Below are 25,434 nucleotides of genomic sequence, written 5' to 3' on the forward strand. Positions count from 1 at the left end.
CTTGGTAGCTATGTGGTAATATACTGATGGATTTATTTCTATCTGCTTTATGATATCCTGGCTAATTTTAAATAGACCCCTCAACATTGTGATGTACATTCTTATGAAATTAAAGGTTGAGCATTAATAATATCTTGATGTTCTGAAGATTCAATATTTATGTAGCTTCCCTATATTATTAATTTCTTTTTTTATTATTATTCATATGTGCATACAAGGCTTGGGTCATTTCTCCCCCCTGCCCCCACCCCCTCCCTTACCACCCACTCCGCCCCCTCCCTCTCCCTCCCACCCCCTCAATACCCAGCAGAAACTATTTTGCCCTTATTTCTAATTTTGTTGTAGGGAGAGTATAAGCCATAATAGGAAGGAACAAGGGTTTTTGCTTGTTGAGATAAGGATAGCTATACAGGGAGTTGACTCACATTAATTTCCTGTGCGTGTGTGTTACCTTCTAGGTTAATTCTTTTTGATCTTACCTTTTCTCTAGTTCCTGGTCCCCTTTTCCTATTGGCCTCAGTTGCTTTTAAGGTATCTGCATTAGTTTCTCTGCGTTGAGGGCAACAAATGCTAGCTAATTTTTTAGGTGTCTTACCTATCCTCACATCTCCCTTGTGTGCTCTCGCTTTTATCATGTGCTCAAAGTCCAATCCCATTGTTGTGTTTGCCCTTGATCTAATGTCTGCATGTGAGGGAGAACATACGATTTTTGGTCTTTTGGGCCAGGCTAACCTCACTCAGGATGATGTTCTCCAATTCCATCCATTTACCAGCGAATGATAACATTTCGTTCTTCATGGCTGCATAAAATTCCATTGTGTATAGATACTGCATATTCTTAATCCATTCGTCAGTGGTGGGGCATCTTGACTGTTTCCATAACTTGGCTATTGTGAATAGTGCCGCAATAAACATGGGTGTGCAGGTGCCTCTGGAGTAACCTGTGTCACAGTCTTTTGGGTATATCCCCAACCCAAGAGTGGTATTGCTGGATCAAATGGTAGATCAATGTCTAGCATTTTAAGTAGCCTCCATAATTTCAATTAATATATATTTTGTTCCAGTAATTTAAAAATTCTCAAGATTTACCTGATTCTTGTCTCTAAAATGTTCAATGAATGTATTTCATTTTGCAAAGTATTCAAGCATTTTCTAGATAAAGATAATATATATTAAGTAGCATGTAAAAAATATACATCATTAAACACAAAACTTTCCTTCAGAATGTCTTCAATGCACAAGTGATAAAGGAATGTGCATTGAATATTATAGTACTAAAAACTCAAGGTATTAAAGTCAGTTAATAAATTTTTATAATAATATTTGACAGATTTTTTTGAGGTAATATTCATGACACTGTCAGCATGGACATGAAGGGAAGGGTCTATAACATAATGGAAATAGGAAGCTTAAGCAGAGAGAACAGAACCAGACCCTGGAAATCAAAGCAGAATAATTAAGAATTGTTCATCTGGGAACACAAATTTTTCATAGAAGCAAGTAATTCCAGCAAAAAATCATTAGTTTTAGGAAAATTGTTTAGAAAAGGGGCCAATCCAATATTGGCAATGCATATGCAAGGGAGAGTTAGAATGAAAATTGTTTGGTGTTAGTGAAGTTTCTTTGAAGTGGATGGTTGGTAAAGTGAAGGGTTTAGAAAGTGAGGCCTCACTGACAGTACTGAAGATTGAAGTAGTTGGAAAAAAAATCTCCTGGGCATCTGTGATTCAAGAGAAAGCTATTATGGTGCAAGAATTTGGATATTGTAAGATAGTAAAGGAGGGGTCAGGCGTCACTGATGCCAGGGTGAATTTGGAGATCACTGAGAATAATCTTAGTACTGTAGTGGGGAGGATATTTGGGTCTGTGAATACTCTCAACAATGAGAATGATATTAGGGAATGCTGGGAATTTTAGAAACTGAGAGGTGGTTTGGTGGAGAGTAGAAGAGTGCTCTTCAAGTTAGCTACTTGTATAATGCTAGCTCTCTCTGAAGAAGGGATTAAGATAATAAAAGGAAATGTGCCCATCTTTGAGAAAGTGGTATTTTGAGAGGAATGCAAATAAAGGCAAAACTACAGAATTGAGAGGAAAATGTTCAGGGTACTCAGATCACTTTGCAAGAGCAGAAGAGATTTTTGAACAGTGTGATGTTAAAAGACTTGCTGGGTATGTGCTTATGTAAGAGGATCTAGTAGGTTGAACTGGGGGCAGGAATTCACTAGTTTTGTAAAAGAACAGAGAAATAAGTGGAAGAAATATAGCTGAGAGATGTTGAGGGTTAACCTCAAGTTAAAGAAAGACTAGATGAGGGTGTGCACAAGAGGAAGGAATGTTGAGTCATGTCTGTGTCTGCCTTCTGAAAGATTACATGTAGATAATGTTCTCATTGAAAAAAATGCAGTCTTAAATTTGCATGTGCCTTTTTTTTTTTAAATGCAGATTGTGGGGAAAGAGAATTTGGTTTGATTTTATGAATTATGTTTCAGGGTTTTGAATGGAAGATTATTTTGCCTCATTCAGGGGAATGAGTAGGAGTTGTTTGTATAAAATTCATGAAAGGGTGGGTACAAAGAAAATTAGCAAAATACTGAATGACTAAAAAATTGCAAAACCATAATTGGGACTTTGTTTCCTGAGGCATGTATGTATGCACTGGCATACACACATCCATCGTTGATACATAATATGTGTATATAAGCTTGGATATACAGGAGCATAGTTAAAGATCAGTGAATTTTAGGATTTACAAAATTATTATGAGGCACTGAATTTGATGCCCCAGCACCACCCACCCCATTAAAAAGAGGGGGTAGGAAGCGAACACTTTCGTAATTTACAAAAAAATCATAGAAAACACTTAAAGTAGCCACCATTATATCTGCCTTCTAATTTAATAGAAGTAAACATTATACATTTCTTTCTTATTCTTTTTGTTAACTCTTTTTTGATAGTAAACACACATAAACATAGTACTAGTACTAGTCAGCGGAATGCTGGAGCTAGTGAATACCAGAGAGTTGTTAAGTTTTCAGAAATTTTGAGAGTCAAAAGATACCACACTGATAATTTGAAATTGTACATATAGGAAATACTTGCATTCCAGAAACTGACAAATGCTACAAAGTCGCACTTTACATTTTTGGTTAAAGAACTAGCTAGTTCATTTTACCGGCAAACTGTTTGCCCTACTTTGCTTGGTTTGACTGCTACATTATATTTTATTGGGTGAATGAAACTCAGAGATGTTTGGGTCTTCCCCATATTTAACTCTCATAAATGGTGCTGAGTTCAACAGTCCTATTTATATCTCCTGGATATAGAAGAGTGTTCAAATGTAGAAATCTAGGACTAGTATTGCAGTGTGCTGAGCTTTGCACATCTTCAGCTTTCCTAAATAGCAACAAATGATTTTCTAAAGACAATTTTAGTTAGAATGCCACCATTAATTCTATTGTTCTTATTTCCCATATCTAGTACTATGAATCAATGCTTCAAGTGTTATTAAAGAAGACCAGGGATATTTAGCATTGCACCAAGAAGAAATGAGGTTCAGGCTCTTGACCCATTTTTTCTCATAGTTAGGGCTTTTCTTTGTCTTTTGTCATATAGAACTTTCAAGTTTTAGATTGATGATTTCCTTTCATTGTCATTAGGCATACGTATTTTCTCTTTTTATAGCCTGTCTATTTTTGATTGGGTTGTTTATCTTTTTTTATTGAACTATAGAAGATCTTTACATATCTTTGCTATTTATCTTTTGATGGTTATTTCTTTGACAAATATCTTATAATTTTATTATAGTTGAAATTTTTAATCATTTCCTTTATAGTTTATGCTTTTTGGTCTTGTATGAGATACCCTGATATCATAAATGTGTTTTCCAAGTTTCATTTTGAAAGTTGACAGGTATGCTTTTAATATTTAGGGTGTTTTTTGATTACCTCTTTAAAATGAATAAATTGAGTGTGATTAATGCCAAAGAGATAGGCATTTACAAAGAGTACAGATTCTGTGTTGACTCTAAATTATTCATCAGCATTTATTGTCACTCTGTGGTGCACACTTGGTACATATTTGGAATTCAAAGATATATAGGGCATGGTGTTGATCTCCTGCAAGGATAAACATTACAAACCATTTGTAGATTGGTGTACACTAAGAGAAGCTAATGCAGACACTGGGAGGATGGAGGGCATGAATCATTTGCTGTGGAGGCACTGACTCTCCTGTTAATTCATATACACTGCTGTAGCAATTTTACAGAAAACCAAGATAACTACAATAGTGTCAGCCCTGCACCCTTAAAGGGAAAGCAATATTTACTTAAATCCTTTCTGTTATTGAATGACAATTGCAATAATTTTTGAGTCTGCATAGACATTTTTCCTCTAATTTAACAACAAGAATAATTTATCACAGATACTGCTTGCTAAGATGCTTTTGATTTACAGAAAGGTTAAGAACCTGTTTTTAAAGATTGGTTTCTGTTTGCAGAGGCGAAATGGAGAAGATATACCTGTAGCCCAGACTAAGAACATCAATCACAGAAGATTTGCTGCTTCCTTTAGATTGCAAGAAGTGACAAAGACAGACCAGGATTTGTATCGCTGTGTAACTCAGTCAGAACGAGGTTCTGGTGTGTCCAATTTTGCTCAACTTATTGTGAGAGGTAAAATTGTTTTTACTTCATGAAATTGCATGTCTTTATTAGAATAAAAGCAACTCTGTAGACATTCTGATTGATTTTTAAATCATAGTATTCTTCATTACAAGTCACTATAAAAAAGATACAATTATAAAAGTTCTCATGATATAATTTCCTGCAAATGTTTCTAATCAAAAGGAATCTGTCTTATAATGCTATCATAGGGTCAAAGATATAAAATACTCCATATTGCCTTCATCTAGTTCAGTTCACATTTCAAAACTTTAGATCTGTTTCTTTGTGTCATAAATACTACTGAAATGCTTTGTCGTTTGAAGCATTATGGCAATAAGGTCAAGGTCAAAGGCTACATTCTCATGTAGACCTGTACATTTTAGGAGTCTCAAGCCTCGAAACTGAGTGTTCATTAATTCTGCCTTCTATTAAGTCTCAGAAAGTTAGGACTGCTAAGAGTTTCTCATTAATATTCTTAGATGCTAAAATTACTAGAGAATGTGAGGGGTTACATATATCAGACACACATCTGTAGTGGATCCTGGAAAAAAATATTCAAGGTCAAAAGATACAAATTCATTCAAAATTTACAAGTCCAGGACAAGAGGTGTGACTCAAGTGTTATAGTGCCTGCTTTTTAAAGCATGAAGCCCTGAGTTCAAGCCCCAGCCCCACCAAAAAAAATAAATAAATAAAATTTACAAGTCCATATTTTATCCCAGGCACTGTGCTAGGTTGGAGGGATTCAGTTGTAAATACAGTGCAGAGTTCCTATCCATGTGGTACATAACACTGAGTTACTTTGGGAGCCCTTTCACAAAGATATAGAAAATATAGTGTAAAGTCATAGTACATGTAACAAAAAGACACACAAAATGATGGAGATTGGTACTTTAGTTAAGGCAGTTTGGAAGGTCTTTAAGAAGGTGATAGTTTAGCTGAAACCTTAAAAAATATGAGGACTTCAGTCATATGACAATGTAGAGTAGAAATAGTTTTGTTGAATCAAATCTCAAGCATCAATTAACATTGACACAAATGAAAATAATTGTGTAAGCTTATTTCCATAGAAATTTGGGAGCCCCTAACAATAGCTAAACTAGGAAGGTAGGGAGTATGGCTCAAGTGATAGAGTGCCTGCTTAACAATCACAAGGCTCTGAGTTCAAAGCTCTGTACCACCATAAACTAAAAAACACTAAACTGGGTAGGGATTTGTGTAAAGTATCAAGAAAGGCGTTTGTGAATGAATATTCTTTGAGGAAGGATCTGAAGATTGAGAAAAAATTGCCCAGGTGAGGGGAATGGATGTAAGGACCAGTATGAGAGAAAGAGACACAAGCAGGTAGTGGGAATAGCACCTGCCCACACCCAGAGGCTGGAAGAAAATATGAGATATGCCCATACTCATACTAATATATCTTGTAAGGCTTGAAAGCCAATGTCTGCTATTTATGAATTATTTTAAGACTTAATTCAATTTTAATACTTTATCCTTTAATGATTATAAACAAAAGGGAATTGAAATTCTGGTTATTTGACAATTTTCCCTGAATCACAAAAATCTAATGACTGATGGAGACAGGATATAAACTCTTTTTTGTCCTTATAATAGTAAGCTCATTCTTTCCCACCTTCATTAATGTTATTAAATAATCCTATTAGTCTTTTGTATACTTTTATCTTGGGAAATTTGATAGTTAATAAAAATTTTACCTTTGTAGGTTGAATATGACTATTTCCAATGAAATTTCTTTTATGTTTCAATAGTCAACTCACATCACCTGCCCAATTTTATTAAATTCCATCCCTAATCTATTAAACATTGAGAAGATATGGTAATAATTGCCTCCACCCACTTACCATGTGTTCCCCTATGATGAGTGTATTGCCATCTTTGTTGAGTTTCATTCTGGCATCTTTCTCGCCTAAGCCTAAATTTGAAAGCTGAAGGTGCCCTTGGGTAATCTTGTGATTGACAGGCTCTAGTAACAGGGACGTGGATGGGCTGCTGAGTAATCTAGTGAGCTGTGTCTTCCCAATGCTATCTGTCCATTCACAGTGTACAGACATGAAGGTGATGGTGTCTTACTGCACCTAGACTACTTTACACTACTTCAATCACATGTAACATATGTAGCTAAATATTTGAAACGTAGTACTGATTTTAGTTATACATATGGCTCTAAACTTCTTTTTAAATTGGTACTGAGTATTGAAGCCAGGTCCTTGCACATGCCAGGCAAGTTCTCTACTACTTGAGAGAGACACCCCAGGCTCTTTGGTTTGTATTTTCCTTTTCGTTTCATTTTTGAGATAGGATCTCCTTAACTTTGCCTGGACTTATCTTGAACTTGTGATCTTCCTGCCTCTGCTTCCCAAGTAGCTGTGAATACAGACGTGTGCCACCATGCCCAGCTCAAACTTTTTTGAGCAGGGAACCTGTGATGGATTAATTTCACAGGTTGTCAAAGGCAGTGTTGATGCTTTTATAGAGGTCCACTCTTTGTATATATAATTCTTTCATTTGTGTGGATTTTTGCCAGCTTTTTTAAAAAGAGAATTTGCTTTTCATTATTAGATTTGGGGGGAAGCAGAGTTAGATTTAAGCTGAGGGTCTTCTTTGATAGGCAAGTGACCTCCATTATACTACGGCCCCAGATGTCTGTCCCTGGCTTAATTAACAGGTGTATTTTACTATTTTAGCAAAGCCTAATTTCTACACTTGATTGTAGCCAGGAAGGCTGAGAAACACATTTCAAAGACTAATTTTCTTTATCTGGAGGCAACTACATTATTGCAATAAATCTTTTTTTTTTTTCATGCAGTAAATCTTTTAAAAGGAATATCCTTAAATTTCTTGCAAAATTTTGACTTTTTCTTTTTTTTCCTTTTATAAGAAAATAATACCACATAATATGTATTCCATATAATATGTATTTTATTTTAGCTTTTACGTTAGAAAGGTTTGTTTAAAATGCAATGAGGGTTTGAATGTGTTACTACAGTCTGCAAACATTATAGCATGTGTTTTGATAATTTTGACAGTTTTACTTACTTTTTTCAACAGCTTTTAGGATCTATATCTAATACCTACAGGTGATACTTTGCTTGCTGTTTTATTTGAAAACTAATAAGTGTTTATTTTTTGTTTAAATAACCACCGAATAATTTTGTAACAAAAATACACCCTTGGGGGTTCGGCTGTTCTGGTGTTGAAACAGAGCTCAAAATTAACTATGATGACAGGTCCTATCTCTCATTGGCACTTTTAAATCTGACATCCTGTTATCAGAATACAAAAGATGGTAATTTTAAAGGAAATTTTTAGGGCAGTGATATGAATAGTCTTTAATAAGAGCTGGCATAGTGTTGCCTGTTGTCAAAGATGACCCATGGTAAGAGTTTATTAGTGCATTTTCTCTTAAACTGAAAGTGACAGGGTATGCTTTAGGCTTTTTTGTTGTTCTTGCTGTTTGTTATAAACGAAAATTGCCCTGCAAAACTCTCATGCTAAAGAGTATTGATCTATGTGTTCGCATAGCCATAGGAAGAACAAAAAGAGATGGTAAAAAGAATTTACTTTCTCATGACTGTAGCATTGCTTCCAGATCATTTTGACTAATGATAATGTTACAGCCTGTGGAAGCCAATCTTTATTGACAAAGAAGTTTTTGTACAAATAGATGAAGGACAGACATTTTGCTCTGTAACTCTGCAAAACTGAAGTGTAAAACATGTGAAGTACATGTTGAAGTGTTTACCAGTTTCACAGTGAAAGCACCAACTTCGTTGTCTAATCATACATATATCATTTGGCTCATTCTCTATCTAATTTTTGGCCATCCTTTTCTGTCTGTCTACATCAGAGATCCACTTATATCTCTAACCAAAGGACCCAAAATAAGTTAGTATAAAATTTCCTGATTTCTACCACTGACACTCTATTCCAAGTTGTGTTATGTTGTTGTATCTACCATTTTTACCACAGAAACTTCAATTACATTTTAAGTTTTTTAATTTGAAAGCAGAGATTTTTCTTTGTCATCATTAATAGTTTGATCATTACATTTTACTCTCAATTATTAGCCATTATTAAAATGCTCTGGATATGAAAAGTATTCAGTTAGTAGATAACTATATTAACTAATGAATAACAGTGACCTATAGCTAAAAATTGGGGTGAATATCAGTCCATTTATCCAGTCAGTCAAAGTAAGTATCCAACATCATTCAGAGTTAGTGTTAGAAGAAATTTATATTGAGGTTGATACTTCCCTTTGTAAGACAATGTAAGTCAGCTTAAAAATGAGAGTATTAGCTGACTTTTGTGACTGGAAAGTGCAGAGATAGTCTTCAGTTTTGTTTGATCTGTTCATTAAGGATCTAGGTTCTTTGCAATCCTTTGTTCTGTAGCCTATGATTTTGGAGTCTGTTGTAAGTCAGGCTCACTGATAGTCATGGGATAGCAATAAGATTCCGTGCTTCCTTGGTCTCATCCAGTTTGAGATAAAGAGGGTACTGCTTCACAAAACTATCAAAAAATAATAAAAATGTATCACTGGATGTTGAAGAAATCTGCAATGTCCAGTACTAAAATTTTATACATAGGACTCCAGAACATAGACATAGCTATGCATTTTATTAGGTGAGATTCTAACTGAGGAAGTATTTCAAGAGAAGGTACAATACAATCTCAAAGGGTATACAGAGCTTGGAATATGGTTATGTTGGAGAAGGGTGTTACCATACTAAGTCAAGCAACTATGAGTCATGAGATAATCAATGGGATCATAGATATTTTTGGTCAGTTGTGAGCTGTTAATGGAATCACTTGTTAAGTACCAGTTACTCAATACATTTGTAAAAAAGAAAAGAAATCCAAACTAACACAAGGTTTGCATGTGAATTTTAAGATTGTGCTTTTACTGTAATCATATGTAGTTCCATCAGATTCCTGATGACTACCTCATCTTTGTTTATTACAGCACCTAGCATAATCTTTATATAAATTCACTCGATATTTTTTCTCAAAATTAAAAAATAAAATTGTGTAGTTAAAGTTAGAGTAGTCAGACTCATCATGGAATATGTAGGGAGTGGGTGATGAACCTGATACCCCCTCCAGCCTACAAGATGGAGTGAAGCTTGCTGGCATAGAGAAAGTGAGGACAACAATTGTTCTTTATTGTGTCTTAACCAGTCTCTTTACCTTTTCAGGCTAACTAGAAAGGGTGATTTTAAGTTTAGTTTGAAATATTTTTTACTTGAAAAATAATCTTGATTTGACTAATACTCTAGTATAGTGTTCTCATTTTACCAGTTAAAAATTTAGAATCAAATATTTTACTCTTTTTATTAGCAACAAGTAGATCTAGGAAGGGGAAAACATGACATATTTTACTAATACTTTTGCTAGTTGTTGGCGAAAGTCCATGGAATTTCTAACTTCAGATGTTCAGCAGTCCTCTTAATACTACAAATATTGATTTTTAACTAGTTTTCATAGCACAGCTGTCAGACCCATGAATTCATATAAAGATCTTTTTTCTTAATGGTGACTTGAAGTTCCCTTTACTTTTATTATGAAAACTAGTCAATTGAACAGAAGTTTGGAATTATTTGGGAGAGTACAATTTAAACATCTGTGCTTTATAAAATTTGAAACATAATGAAAGTCTTAGAACACATTGATAAAACACATACTAATTTTCCCCAAATATCCTTACATACTTAGGAAAGCACATGCAGTGGGTAAATACCAAATGTCTTAAATTTGGGGGCAAATTTAAATGTCTTATATTAAAATTTCTGCTTTGCTACCCTTGAGGATGATAAAAGAAGCATTTAGAGTCTCCTCTCATTCACAGAACCTACTTGTAATTCAGATGACTAGTTTTTCAAGATGTCTGGTACATATCTAAATTTTAAATGAGAAAAAGAATACTAGATGTTCTTATTTCAGATAAGGTACTATGGTACAACCAGAAAGTGGATACTGATTTGAAGTGTCCTTATCAGTTTAGTAATACTTTTTAAAAAATTGAACAAATTGTATTAAAAGTTCAATTTTTTATTAAAAATTAAGATAGTATTTATTTATTTAAAAGTAATGTAGAAATAATGGCTTTTAAATTTAATGTTAATATTGATTAGAATTTAGTATTATAAGTGGAATTATTATGCCCACTTCTGTATACTATTATTCCAAATATTTTTGTCTGTTAATTTTCTCCTCCTTTGAGGAGGAGGTACTCTACAAAAATAGTAAAACGCAGCACCTGTTTTTGCCTGTATCTTTATTTTCATTTTATTTATTCTAAGTTCATTTTAAAAATACAAATGCAACAAGTGTTGTTTCCATAAGAATCTCTGAGTGTTTTTGCATAGGTGATTCATGTGTGTATAATGCGACAAAACGTTTAGCAGATGAGGTGCTGCTGGGCACTGCTCTTTGAAGTGAATCTTTGGGGTGGTTTGCTTTTTTTTGGCCATTCTTCTTAAGAATTTGCAAGGATTCAAGGAGAAAGAAAAATTATTTACATGCCAAATAACTATTTCTGTGGAACTTGAGGGTAATTTATTTAAGAGTTCTGATAGTAGGTCTATACTTTCCGTCTGAGCTCTTCATTTCCCTGCTATTTGGAGTCTGTGATCAATGTAATTTGGTCTGATTTCTACCAAGGAACTTATATCTACTTTACTGACTAACAGTGTCTTTTTAAAATTTGTAACATGCTTCCTGTTCACTATTTTTACTATCCTTATCGTAAACTCAAAAGAAAGCAGCAAAGTCAATTTGTACTAAGACTTTTCAGTCTCTCTGGGTTCCTTTGCACCTTCATTGGAAAATCAAGCTGCAGCCTTTCTAGAGTACTTAAAGTGGTAAGAGGCACTGACAAACACCAAAGAAACAGCAGACATAGTTTCTCTCCTCTAGCAATTTATAACTTAATTAATTCTATGGAAAAGTGTAGAATTACTATATTGACATAGAATTTTGACTTAGATTCGGTCACATTTTTAATTATATAAGTGCTTCCCTAATAAAAAAAATACCCAACTAAAGCTGCTATTCTATTGAAACCCTTTATTAAGCACTAATGTGGTAAATAATGTTATGCTGTGAAAGTCTTATAGAATGTTAATTGAACAGAAGCACTGTAGCTGATAGATCAAAATCTGATGACAGAGAGGTAATTCATAGTATTTGGTGGCACCATGAGTAAAGGCTGATTTAAGTGTCATGCTAGAACATTATTTCATTAGCTAGAGTTCTTGAGTCTCTTCTACTTTTCCCACCACTTTACTTTCAACAGAGTCAATAATAGCAGTTTCTACCAGTGTATTACCAATGGATGAGGTTCTGTGTTTTGTTTTGCAATTAGTGAAAATTATTTGTCAGTTAAAAGTTCACATCTTTTTAAAAACAAGCTAATGCATATTGTGCTTAATAGTAAAATGCAATCAGAAACCTGACTATTATTAAGATTACAAATAAGGAAATACCCCCAAAATAGAAATCATTCATAAAATGTTAGCAGTCTTACAGAGAAGACAGAGAACAATACGTATTTGTATATTATGAATAAATCAGTTAAAACCAACTTGTTCAAAGGTTAGCATAGTACCATAGATACTACTTTTCTCTCTGAGTTAATATAAATGAAGTTTTTGCCTTTTGTATGAAATACTTAGTTTAGTAACAATAGCCAGCATAAAAACAATAATTGGTAAAGATAAATATTTGTAGTTTTTTAATTTCAGCATGGGTTTTGTTTACTCCACAGTTGCTAGGTTTTAGAGAAAGGTAAAGTTTTCTCTTTCAATATTACAGGTGAGAATGGGGGACCAAGACCTGCAGAGGGATTAAGTAACATGACAAACTGCGTGGCAGCTGTCCTTACCACCTTAATCTACAAAGCCTCTTATGGAGGTTGAGCTTACCGCTCATGACTGTATTTAGGGAAATTATGGCCTATTCCTTACAGGTATAGGACCAAGGTTAGTTTTAAACTTTGGAGTATAATTTGGAAGATAACTTTCTTTTGCTCTTCCATTTCTGCTTTCTGAGCCTTAAATCAAGAAAATATTTTGTTGGTTTTCTGCCATGTTGCATGATTTGGAATTAGATTTCATTGTGATAGTACAGAATGCATGATTGTATTAAAACAAATGAACCAACACATCCCCAAATGAGCAGTTACCTATATCATTCTTAAGAAGTAAGTTTATTCATGTGCTTATTTACATCTTCTAATTACCACTGGCATCTTCTTTCATCTTCACACATGTACTAAGGGTTCCATTCCTACTTTCATGTTGCCGTGACACCTCCTCCAATAACTTCCTTTCATATTAAGGGCAAAAAATCCCAGCCAAAGTTATTTGCCAACCAAAGGCCTTAAATGAAATATCCGCTGGGTACCACTCCAAATTTCTTTCCTATCCTTCACCTTCTTCCTTAGTCCACGGCAGGTGTACCGTGTCTCCTAAGAATCTACCTGCCTTTGGGCCTTTATGTTTCTGACTCCCTCACCCTCACCTATTTTTTTCTCAGACATATGTTTTCATATTCTTATTTCTTTCAGGTTTATGCTAATTTTTTTCAAAATTTTAAATGCCACATGGGACAATCATTTTAGTACAGAAGACAGTTCATTGGATTTGTTTTATATAGTTTATTTTCTCCAGAGTTAGTTTTAAGAAAGATCTTCTTGTAGTACCTACTCTTAATAAGTTTGTGCAGAATGAGAGGTTTTCTCAGAGGTTTTTGCACTTTGAAACGTTAACACATTGATATATGTATATTGACTGCCTCCTTCATTCATTGATGTTTTATTGCATATGCTCTGAGTGCCCAGCCCTTTGCATTTCCTTCACTACTTCCATGTTGGATCCCATCTTCTCTCTACTGTACTTCTGTAAGAGAAATCTTTACCAGTCTCCCTCCACTAGCACTTACCTCCCCCAAATCAGTCTTCACAAAACAGTCAAAGTGCCCATATGACATAGAATATGTCAGAATATGTGAAATCACAGTTGCCAGGGCCCTGCTTCTTCTAGCTGTGGCTCACCTTCAGTCACTCACAGGATGCTCGCAGTTGCTGGTATCAATGACTTTCTTTCATTTACTTTAGTGAACGTTGTTTCTGTTGTCTTAGGTCCTTAGCATTTTCTGCCTGCAATGCTTCTCCCCAGTCTTCAAATCAAAACTGTATTCCTAACATCTGCCTTATCCACTAGATTGATAAATGAAGTATGGATAGTTCCCTTTTGTTCATTCATGAAAATGTTACTGTAGCCAACACCATGACCAAAGTCCTGCAGATATAATCTAATATTTGTTGTCAAAGAAGCAAAAACAGTGTACATTGTAAACTGCCCCCCAAATGGATTTAATGTGTACAGGAGAGGAGGGCAGGTGCACCACTGCTGATTGTCAGTTGATGCACTAGTAGGAATTGACTGATGGATGGGCAGGATTTGAAGAGCTGAAATAAAGGGTGTTCCAAGCAGACACAATGACATCGGAAAACACAAGTTCTTGTGGACTAGGATTAAATATTGGCTATAGCACCATTTTTTCCAGAAAAGAAATCTAAAATGAAACTAAAACTATACTTTGTGGCTTTACAGTGGAGGAATTTGAATGCTAGGCTAAGAAATATAAGTGTATTATGTCATTTGACTTGGGCAGCTTTGAGAAGTTTGGATTTGGTTACTCATGTGTTCACATTTCTCTCAAAAACTCCAGGGTGGTGAATTTACAGGTACTAAATTTAGAGGACTCTGATAAGACGCACTCTATAAGCTTGAGATGGTGAGGTGTCCTTGAGAATGTGTTATGGATGAGGAATTACGACTGAAACATTGTTGAGAGCATTATGGAATGTCAGAAGGGGGAGAAGTCAAAGAAGACTTAGATTTTTAATTTAAGACTCTTGGTGGAATAGGGCATTATGAACATTAATTTTAAGACTTAATAAGAGAATTGCTTTGAGAGGATAATCATTTTGATGGTTAATTTTTACTTGGGATGCAAGAGAGACATCCAGGTTTAAAATCTTCAGGTGGGTGGATAATGCTTAGACTAATTTCCATATACTAAATAAGTATTCATACAAGATGAATTGAACAATAATTCATAAGATGTCTTTGTATTTTGCTGGCTTCCATTGCATAGGCATTAGCCAGTAACACTAGAAATTTTTAGATTGTTAGGTTCAGGGTAACAGCACATGTATACAATTAAATGGAAATTTTTTAAAAAAAAGAATCCTGACATATTTAAATAGTTCTTTTTTTCTTTGTTGCTGACATTATCCACATATAAAAACACATGTAAAGTATATAATGTGTAAATATGTTTTCATCACTGTTTCATATGGATATATAGCTGTTAAATGAAATGTTTTTCCTGATTTTTTGGAAAACTTTGTATTTTATAGAAATGAAGCAAATTCTCCAAAGATTTCATCACTTTTTCTGCTCTTCAGAATTTGCTTGTTCTTGATAACAATGCTTCTAGATCTGTCTTTTTCTTATAACATTTTTTTTTTTTTAAGAACTTGAGGGAAGGGAATTTTCTTTCTAAAACTTTTGGCCAACAACATTTTTCATTCCTCAAAGAATGTCATTCACTGCAGCGGGCGGCTTGAAACTATTTACTTAAGGGTTCATAAAGAGTTCCCACCTGTCATAATTTCCCTGTGTTAAAACTCCCACTAGGTTTGACATTTCTGTGTTTTGTTCAGGATTGCTAAAAAGTAGTTACCATGACCAGACTGGTTGATGCATGGTAATGATGAAAAGCAGGGTGTTTGGAATTCAACATGGATGGTAGAAATGCAAGATGTCAGAAAATTTGAATTAGAAATTGAATCCCAACCTGCTACTGTGAACATTTTGATCAGTTTGATTTATTAAACTTTTATAACAACATTCAGATGAAGCTGAATTAAAACCTTTAGTCGTGGATAGTTTATGGTACACTGTTTTACTGGTATCATTTTTGAAGGTTCTCTTTGAAATCAATGAAGACAGAAAGAATGAGTGGGTGAGGGACTTATTAATAAGGCAGTTTTACACTTTTATTCTTGTATCTCACTTGAAAACCTTCTCCTTCATTGTCTTTGCATCTCACAAGCATGTTTTGCAATTTCAACATATTTATGTACTTCAAAATCTTTATTTTTATTAAGGGTATTTGAAATTCTTTTGAATAATTTTCTGATTTAAATGTTGTATATATGTTGTATATATCATATGCTAGTCTTTTTTTTTTTCATTTTTATGCATGCACTTGTGCACTCAGGCATCTGGACCTGATTCTTGTCAGTGTTTGTGCTCCTGAGTTTTATGGATAAATATTCAAATATAAATACTAGTATAATTCTGAAGCCTAATTTGGAAAAGTGCATTTCCTTATGATACTGGAATACTATACATCAAATCTTTTCAAAATTGTCTTTCAGCATCAGCAGCCATGAGTAGTCTTTTCTGAACAGTGGCTCCTTGATAAAGAGAAATCAATTCCTATTAGAGAGGCACTGTAGGTTAAATGCATTACAGGTTCACACTTGGCTTTGCAGCCATGATAGGATATTTAGCTGTGAATCAGGAATGATGCAAGATGGATGAGACAGAGTTCAAGGAGCAGTAACGTGAGGGTCCGGGACTATCATTCCAAGCTGTCTCAGCAGTAATGATGGATGGTTTGGTGGCAAGAAGTAATAATACAAGATGATGAAAGATACATCTCAGCAACTTGAGCCATACCATGCTTGTCTACCTGTTGGATTTCGGGGACTTTAATGATTCCTGATTTGCAACCAAACTGGTTTGCTGCATTTAGCAACCCAGGTTTTTGGCAGCTGTGAAGGAAGCAAGTAGCATATCAAACACTCCTGCACATTGTAAATTTAATTACCTCATATCTATGCATAGTAGTTGTTGACAGGAACTTGTAAGCTATGCTAATATGGTAGGTAATTTGTTACCTCCAGAAATCACTTTCCATGTGTCTTCTAATCATTATCATGAAACATGATAAATGATCTAGCCCATAAGGTATAAATGAAAATGAAATGGATAATTGGATTCTATGTCTAAATTGTGACTGGAATAGTTGCAGCAATTAAAATTGAATTATCTCATAAAAATGCATTTGGCAATATATCAATGACTTTTCATCATCTTGAGCCTGTGGTGATATATGCAACTATTCTTATTCATAATTTTAAACAAAATATTACTAACACTTCAATTTTGTCTTGCCATATCCCCCATGTGTCTTTAAGACATTTTGTTTATCTATACTGAGTTTAAGCAATTAATGCTGATAATCTTATTTTTATGCTGAAAATAAAGTGTCTTGTTATCAACACCTTAATCAAAATACATTGTTTGAGAAACAGCCCAAGATGCATTCAGCTTATTTTGATGAATACTCTATCAATGTCAGCACATATCTTTTTGCTAGGTGATGGAAATGGGCCCTCTTGCTGACTGTGTGTGTTTATTTTGATTCTTAGAAATGAATATTTCTGATGTACGAAAATAAAGTAGAATTTATTTTAAATGCCATCACACTCATTCTTTCTCTTTGCCTTCTCTTTAGTTCACTTTAAAAAAACAATTTTTTCTCAGAAGCATAAGAACATTATTAATGTGTTCATTGATTAATGTTTGAGCAGTTACCATAGGCTACTCACTGTGTTTGGTGCTCATAAAGTGAATAAGGTTCATGACCTTTAAGGTCTTATCATTCCATCTGTAGCAATGGAATAGCTATTCTTTAAATAATAGCATTGTGTAATTTCAAGTTTTGCACTTTATTCTAGAATTCATTTTTCTCATCTGAATTCTTTTCCTAAGGGTCTAAGAGGTTCATTTGGGCCTGATTGCAGTGCTTTTTTTTTTTTTTCCTAACCAAAGGGAACTACTTGAGGTTAAATTATTAACAGCTCTATGGATATGAAACGTTATCATCTGGACATACCAGCTTGGTGGAATATCATTAGGAACTTCAGGATGAGAATCCTCTTGGACTTAGTGGTTCTTTAGAGATGAGGGTAGGATTACTGGGTTTTCTGGTTTTCAAAAGTTTTGAACTATTTATTATTAAAGTATAGTGTAAGCATATGGGAAAGTATATATTAAACATGTAATTTAAGAAGTGTAAACCTTGATAAATATTACCAGCACCCCAGAAATTTTCCTCAGTCTCTTCTGGTTAGTAGTTTTCCCAGGAAAACTATGGTCCCATAGCAGTGAATATCTTGGGCAAATGGAATCTTACATAGTTTATACATTTTTATTTGACTTTTCTTATTTAGCATTGTTTGTGAAATTCATTCATATTCTTGATTGTAATGTACATTGTATGGCATGGTTATAAATCATACTATTCCATGATGGTGCTACAATTTATCCCTTTTACTAATGTTAGGCCTTTGGTTATTTTTCATCTTAATTTCTTTGCAGTAGTGGTGCAAGGAAGAGCCCCCTAGTACAGGGGGTAACACATATCTGAAAGTAGAATTAGCAGGTTGTAAGGCATGCTGTTTCAGCTTTACTGCATAAGATAAATAGTTTTCTGAATTTGTTGTATCAATTTATACTCTAACTTGGAGCATGAAAGTTTTTATTGTTCCCTGTCATAACCAACACTTGATTTTATCCTGCCCTTCATTTGAAATTACCTTTATATATTAATTCTTTTATTTCTTCATATGTGTACTCATTCAGCAAACATTGATTGATTCCTTAATATGCCAAACACTGAAAACACAAATTCAAAGGCAAATGACATAAAATTCCTTGTTCTCTAAGAACTCATTAAGCAAAGAGAGACAAGAGAGAATAAATCTCTTATAAGAAAACATGCATTTAGGGGAAGGAGTTAGCTCAGTGTTTGCTCAGTATTGGTAAGGTCCTGAGTCCAATCCCCAACACCACTGGAAGGAAAAGGAGGGAAGAGGAGGAGAGGGAAGAATAGAAGAAGGGAGAGGAAGAGAGGGGAGAGGAGGAGAAGGGAGAGGAAGGGACAAGGAAAAGTAAAGGTGCATTTACTTTAGGGTGGAGGAATGGTTTTCAGAGGCACTATAGTAACAACTGAACTGAGACTTGAATAAAGTGTAGAAATGGCATGGGATAATTTTAAGAGGGAATCTTCCCCTGGAAAATACAAGTTGTTAAATATGAATATACAGTTGGAATTAGGAATGGTAAGACAGGAGGATGGAGAGATAAGCAGAGGAAATCATGGAAGGGCAAGTATATTTTATAAGAAGTTTACATCAGTTTTTTGTTTTGTTTTGTTTTGTTTTAAACCTTTGGCTGTCTTAATAAAGCACACTTTTCCATATATCCACTGTTGTATAATAAAATATCCCAAAACTTAGTACCATAAAACTAGCCATTCTGTAATGCTCACAGCTTCTGTGGACCTGACATTTGGAAAGAGACAGCAGGAATGGTTTCTCTCTGTCCCAGAATATTTGGGTCCTGAGCTGAGAAGTCTCAAAATGAACAACTGAAAGAGAATCAGATGCCTGGAGTGTACAATCATCTGGTGACATCTTTCTGTTCATGTCTGGCACTTGCTAATTGAAAATTTTACATGGTGGCTTAGGGCTCCAGGAAAAAGTTTTCCAATTCCAGTGAAAAGGAGGAAAACTGCATGGCATTTTGTTACCTAGACTGAGAACTATAGGGCTGTAGAGTAGGAAATGGTACCCTTCAGTTCCAATATGGAAACCTTTCAGCCTTCTACTGATATTAAAGAGTCATTGTACAAAATACTTGCCAAAGTATTTATTTTATATCCACTGATTGAGGTCCTTCTTTAATGTCCATGAAAATATTAACATATTTTACTTATTATCCCATATTTGCCACTAGCAAATTTTCAACTGATCTCACTTCAGTTGGAAAATGATAAGAATTTGAAGTTCACAGTTAAGAATATATGAATAGCTGGCTGTATTGGCACATGCTTCTAATCCTAGTACTTGGGAAGCTGAAGAAAGAAGAAAATTGTGAGTTTGAAATCAGCCTGGAATACACAGCAAGTCTCTCTCAAACAATCAACAGCAAAGCAAAACGAAGAAAATAGCAAAAGAATCAGGGTTAGTAGTCATTTCAAGCTCTTATTTTTCAAGGCATATTATTTATCTAAGTAGACTTGGGCTGTTTCCTCTTACTTAGTAGTATCTGTGAAAGAAGAGCCCACTCCCTTAGGACTAAAATGGAAATACTCTTGGCCTTAGCCCCTTTGCTTTAGTCTTCTAGCATTCCTCCCCTTTTTGTGCACTGATGGAACACAGAAGTAAAACTGCCTTCCAGTATTTTATGTTTTAGATGATATGTCTGATATTTCAAATGTCCAGATGTCCATTATGACATGGTCATGGAAGCTTTAAAGGGATTGAAAACTAAAGGTCGTTTGCTGGCTGTGTCACATTCATTGGACAAGTAGCCTTTTAAATAATTAAAATATCTTAAAAGAGATGTGGGAGTTGTTCAGGTGTTATTGTCTAGAAAGTGTGAGACCCAGGATTCAACCCTTAGTTCTGCGCCCCCCCCAAAAGAAAACCCTTATAAATGCTAGTAACAAAGAATTTTAAAATCAGATAATCTATAATTACTCCCATATACCTGTCATTTCCATCTACTTGTAAAAGTACATGTTTTAAGTTATTTTTGTTTGTACTTTGACAATTAGGAACAGATATTTTAGCTCTAAAGGTATTAATAAAACTGGAAGATTTGTTAGTTTTCTATTACTATAATGAATTACCTGACTCTGAGTACTTATAAAGAGGTTTATTTAGCTCACAGTTTTGGAAGTCCATAAAAAACATGGTACCACCTCTGGTTAGGATCTGTATCATCTCATGGTCTGTGGCATCATGTGAGCTCTATGTGTGAAAGACAAGAGATCACATGACCAGGCAGAACACCAGAATGACAGAAGGGGCCAGGCTTCTTTTTATGTCAACCCTTTCCTTAGAATTAACTTGAGTTCCCAGGACTGTAATCTTAATCTTTTCCAAGGGCACTAACACCCAATAAGAACCTCCGAATAGGTCCCATGTCTTAAAGGTCCCACTATCTCCCTGACATTGCTACAGTGAGGACCAAGCCTCCAGTACATGAACCCCTAGGAGACAAACCACATCTCCTCGGAGATAAACCATACCAATGGTTAAAATAATTTCAGATGTCCATATTGTGACTATATTGATGGCCCTACTTTTGTGATATTGCTCTGTTTAAATCCTTATGCTTGCGCTCTCCAGTTAACCGTCTTAGTTCAGGAATGTAAGTAGAAGTACATAGAAATCTTGTTGTCTGTTCCCTGTTCACATCTTCAGACCCTTAAATAGTTGTTGTTAGGAATAGTTTATCTGGAGTCAATGTCCATATCTGTGAGCTCATTTCTCATTCATAGTGCTCCCATCTCCTGATTTAATCTAGAACGCTTAAACCAATAGGATATTTGATTTTTTGTTGTTTTATTAACCAAAGAGAGGAAATATTCTACCATTGCTATTGTGTCATTTCTCCTTTGGAATGACTATATATTGAGAATTTTTACCTTATGAAACTAAATTGGATCCATATAAGCCAATAAAACATTTTTTTCTTCTATGAAGATTTTTAAAGACTTTCATGGTTTACTCTCTACCTATATACATGTGCATGTAATATAGATCTGTGAGAAGGATTTTAAAATTATGACCACTCCAGGGTTAGTAGTGCTCAAAGTCTGTTATCTATCTATCTACATATATATATATGTCTATACATATATATACAGTTATATATGTGTGTACCCACAGACACACTGAGGCTGAGATCTTGTTCAGTTGATTTGACTATCTCATCATAATTTTTCATTTCATAAAAGTAAACATATCAATTCTTGCATAAAGGGATATGCCTGGCCAAAAAGCATGCTATTCCGTACACTTCAGAGGCACATAGAAATAAAAGCTATGTAATAGCTCCTCTGATTAACTAAGGTAAATAAGTCTTTTATTTTACCTGACTGGAACCTAGGCTCATACTTTCAGTAGTAAGTAGTGTCTTTTCACTCCATTGCCATTCTGAGTCATTACATTGAAAAAAAAAATCACCATCTGTTTGTGGCTTCATAACATAAAATCCCCACGTATCATTTTGAATTAACTTGGAATGATCACAAAGTATGTATGTATAATGAACATATGCTTATGATATGTTATATTACAATAAGTAAACATAATTGAGTATTTAGACCCAGGGAACAAACTTAAAGTACTTTTTAATTTTTTTTTAATAAAGCAGGATTTATTAGAGAGAAAGGAAAGGCTACAGCTAAGGTACTGCAGTGGAGCCTGAAAGCCGGTGGCTCAAAGTACCTTTTTATAATTAAGTGTGGGGATATTCTTTCAATTGTGGTGTTTAAAAATTTCTTGAAATTTGGAATTTTGGCTCATGGGATTCTCAAATGTAAATATATTCTAGATGTGGAAGACCCTGGGTATTTTTAATAACACTTTTTTCTTGAGTTTATTCATACGTTACATGCACATGTATATAGGTAGAGAGAGTAATATTATACTTTGTTTTAGTTGGTATCTGTTTAAAAACTTCATTCAGTTATTGTGTCTTAATATGTGCTGACGTAAAATTAATGTGAATGTAGTTATTATACTCCAGATTCCTTTCCCAATAATGTAGATAGTGAAAGAGCCTGTGCTGTACTAACCCAGGCATACTTAACATGTTACTGGGGCATGTATTCTCATTATCAAACACATGTTCCCTCTTCTCACCCAGAATATATATTTAATTTTCTACCTTGTAAAGGTGACTGATGAGATGTTGTGATTGCCTATTTGTGGCACTTGACTTAGGAAACTGTGAACATAGAATTGAAGAGTTTCCTAGTTTTACTACTGAGTTTATTGTTATTCTTAGAATCACCTGGATATTCTTTCCTTGAAATATGAACAGTTGAAGCTCATAGAAGGCTGAAATGAGGGATTAAGTAATTATAGAACTTTTCTGTATTTTTTAGCTTACAACTCATTCAAATGGATCCGTAATTTTCATCATAACGTGTTTGCTGCCTTGTGGATTACTGGGAGAGATTTTGTGAAATTGTTAAATTATCACAATAATCCATACTTCAGAACCAATTCATTGCATAGATTTTAAGTAGGAAGAGAGGAGGTTTTGGAAAAAATGAGCTTCAAATCCACAGTTATCTTACAGTTTTGATTTTATGGCCCAAAAAGCAAATATACTTCACTATTAAAAAATTCCTTCACCTTTTCATATACCCTGCACATGAACCTAACCTTGTTTTCAGTTTGTGCTGACAGATCTAAAACAGTGCACTGCTTCTGTGCCTTTTTATTTCAAGCAGGTAATAAAGTTATTGCTGCAGGTTTTCAAATCATGGTGAATAAAATGCCATTATAATGCATAGCATATAAAATGTATATGCTAACTTGCAGGTATGCAAAACTTGCAGGTTCATTGCTAAAATAACTTATTTTTTAGAGATCAGGAAAAGAGGCGTGTCAGACATTAAATACTCTGATTCTACAGATCTTGAAGTTTTAAAAAATGAGAGCATATTACATAGTAACTTGAAATGCAAAAAATGCTCTTTAATATGAAGAGTGGTATAGTCAGCATCAGAATTGCCACTTGAACTAATTTTTTTAGTTCAGTGTTAGTACAGGAAGATATACTTCCTGTACTAACACTTAAATATATAGCATAATTTATTAATATATAGTATAATTATATATTTTTATATCAGTCCTGATTTGTATACTCAGTTTACTGTTTTCTTAAAAAAACATTTTAATTGATCCAACTTGACTAAAAAACAAAGAATTATTACTAAGTTTGTAGCTGTGGTCTTTTTTTTTTTTTTTTTTTACAAGCTGGATCAATCATTTGATGCTGCTTGGTCACTAAGCAATTGCTTAGAAAGTGTTCTTTTGTTCCAGTCAACTAACTCTTTTAATTAAATAGTAACATTTTGTAGGTGCTGTGTATCAATGTCAGAGCAATTGGCTAGCTACATGGTTCAAAGTACAAGGTAGTAAATCTTACTCTTTGAGGACTCAATTTCTGCATCTGAAAATAATGTAATAAATAAGCAACTACACAAATACCACCATCTCCAAGTGATGATTTTTCATACCGATATTATAGTATACATCTTCTTATATGGAATAGGTACATTTTACGTGGATCATTTTTCTTAGGGTGGCATAGGAAAGTGTTTTTCTTCAATGCAGTGTTGAGCCAGACATTCATTCTATAACAATGGTACTAAACGTTGTCCCACACTCAAGAATGTAATGATGAGAAAGTTTTATAGGCACGTTACACATTTTTTTTTGGATTCTAGAAACAAAGAAAAAGCTAACTTACTCACTGTCTCAGAATTCCCCCCTCACTGGTATTAGCTTTTTGGAATATTTTTTCTTCTAGTTTTGATGATTGAATTTCTTGGGGATGTATTATTTCATTTTAAAATGAAAACTAATGATCTTTGTAGGCTGTCTTGAGGTTTGTGTGAAATTATATTTAATAGATATACCATAATATGCTATTGAATATTTAATATCTTAAGTTTTTGTCTTCTAAACAAAAATTTTAAATATCTCCTTTTAGTGAATTCCTATAAGTGTGATTACTTTGTTTTATGAATGTGCCTTTAATTTTGACATTTATTATGATGGACTGTTTTCTAAAAACATTATCCATTCACAAATCTGTGAAGAAACTGTGTCTCCTCGGCATCACTCAAACTTGTTTGAATAATAGTGACCTGCATAGGACTTGCACTCTCTTTCTTGACATTCTGCCCCATGACTCTTTGGACAGGTAGAATTCTAAATGATAGTAATTTAGGTGAGCATAAGCAGTGAATTTACTGTTTTCTACCTTCCTAACAACTGACCTTTGGGAAATGACATGTGCTTACTTTATGGTCCTCAGAGGTTATTTATAGTTAAAATATTTAGGGATGTCGGTAGTATGCACAGTAATGCACAATTCTATCAGTAGTTCAGCATAAAAATATGTGAACATCCATCTAATTTTCATGGATATAGTAAAAACATGACAGTTGTTCCTTTTCAGTGATATTGTACTTACTATCACTGCTAGCATAGGGGTTTCAAGTCTGACAGCATCCAAGATGTGATATGTTGCTGGTCTTCATAGACCAGTGAGTGGAAAGAGTGTGAGCCACCTGAGTGATATAATTTGAAATGTATCCATCAATTGGGTTGATGGATCTGAAGAGGGATCTTAATATAATAAAAATCATTTAACTTGAAAGTGTCAGTGCTAAAATATTTAAATTTAACTTAATATCAAATTAATATAAAAAATGAGATGACTAAGAACATTCCTCAATGGGTAAGATGAAACCTAAGTAATATGGGGGGGAGTATTTGACTGCTTATGGAATTTGTTAGGACTAAAAATATTAAATATTAGACAAATAAATGTGAAAATTGTGAAAGGTCATTACTCTTCATAAGTATACCTGGGTTACCTGGGTTCATAAACTGGTGATACAGGAGAAATCTTGTTTTCAAATGTGTACTTCACATTTTAACATCTAAGAAAAAATGGAAGAGATTATGTTGTCACTTATGATATTAAGCAAAGAAAATGCTTCTAATTATGAATAACCAGCTTTTTGTTTCTCATAAGGCAAAACTTATCTTCCTTTTCATCAGA

General features: G+C 34.1%; 1 protein-coding gene across 16 annotated transcripts in view; it reads left to right on the top strand.

The window, feature by feature from the left end:
• The window catches only part of Ptprk (protein tyrosine phosphatase receptor type K), a 504,921-nt gene that overhangs the window by 274,161 nt on the left and 205,326 nt on the right, over positions 1–25,434 (top strand). For all 16 annotated transcript variants that reach the window (XM_074075059.1, XM_074075053.1, XM_074075007.1 and 13 more), the window contains exon 6: positions 4,498–4,672. In XM_074075059.1, the coding sequence (XP_073931160.1) occupies positions 4,498–4,672 (175 nt within the window). The remainder of the gene's footprint in view (positions 1–4,497; positions 4,673–25,434) is intronic.

This window comes from Castor canadensis, chromosome 1, assembly GCF_047511655.1.
Source record: "Castor canadensis chromosome 1, mCasCan1.hap1v2, whole genome shotgun sequence".
In the NCBI taxonomy this organism is placed as follows: domain Eukaryota; kingdom Metazoa; phylum Chordata; class Mammalia; order Rodentia; family Castoridae; genus Castor; species Castor canadensis.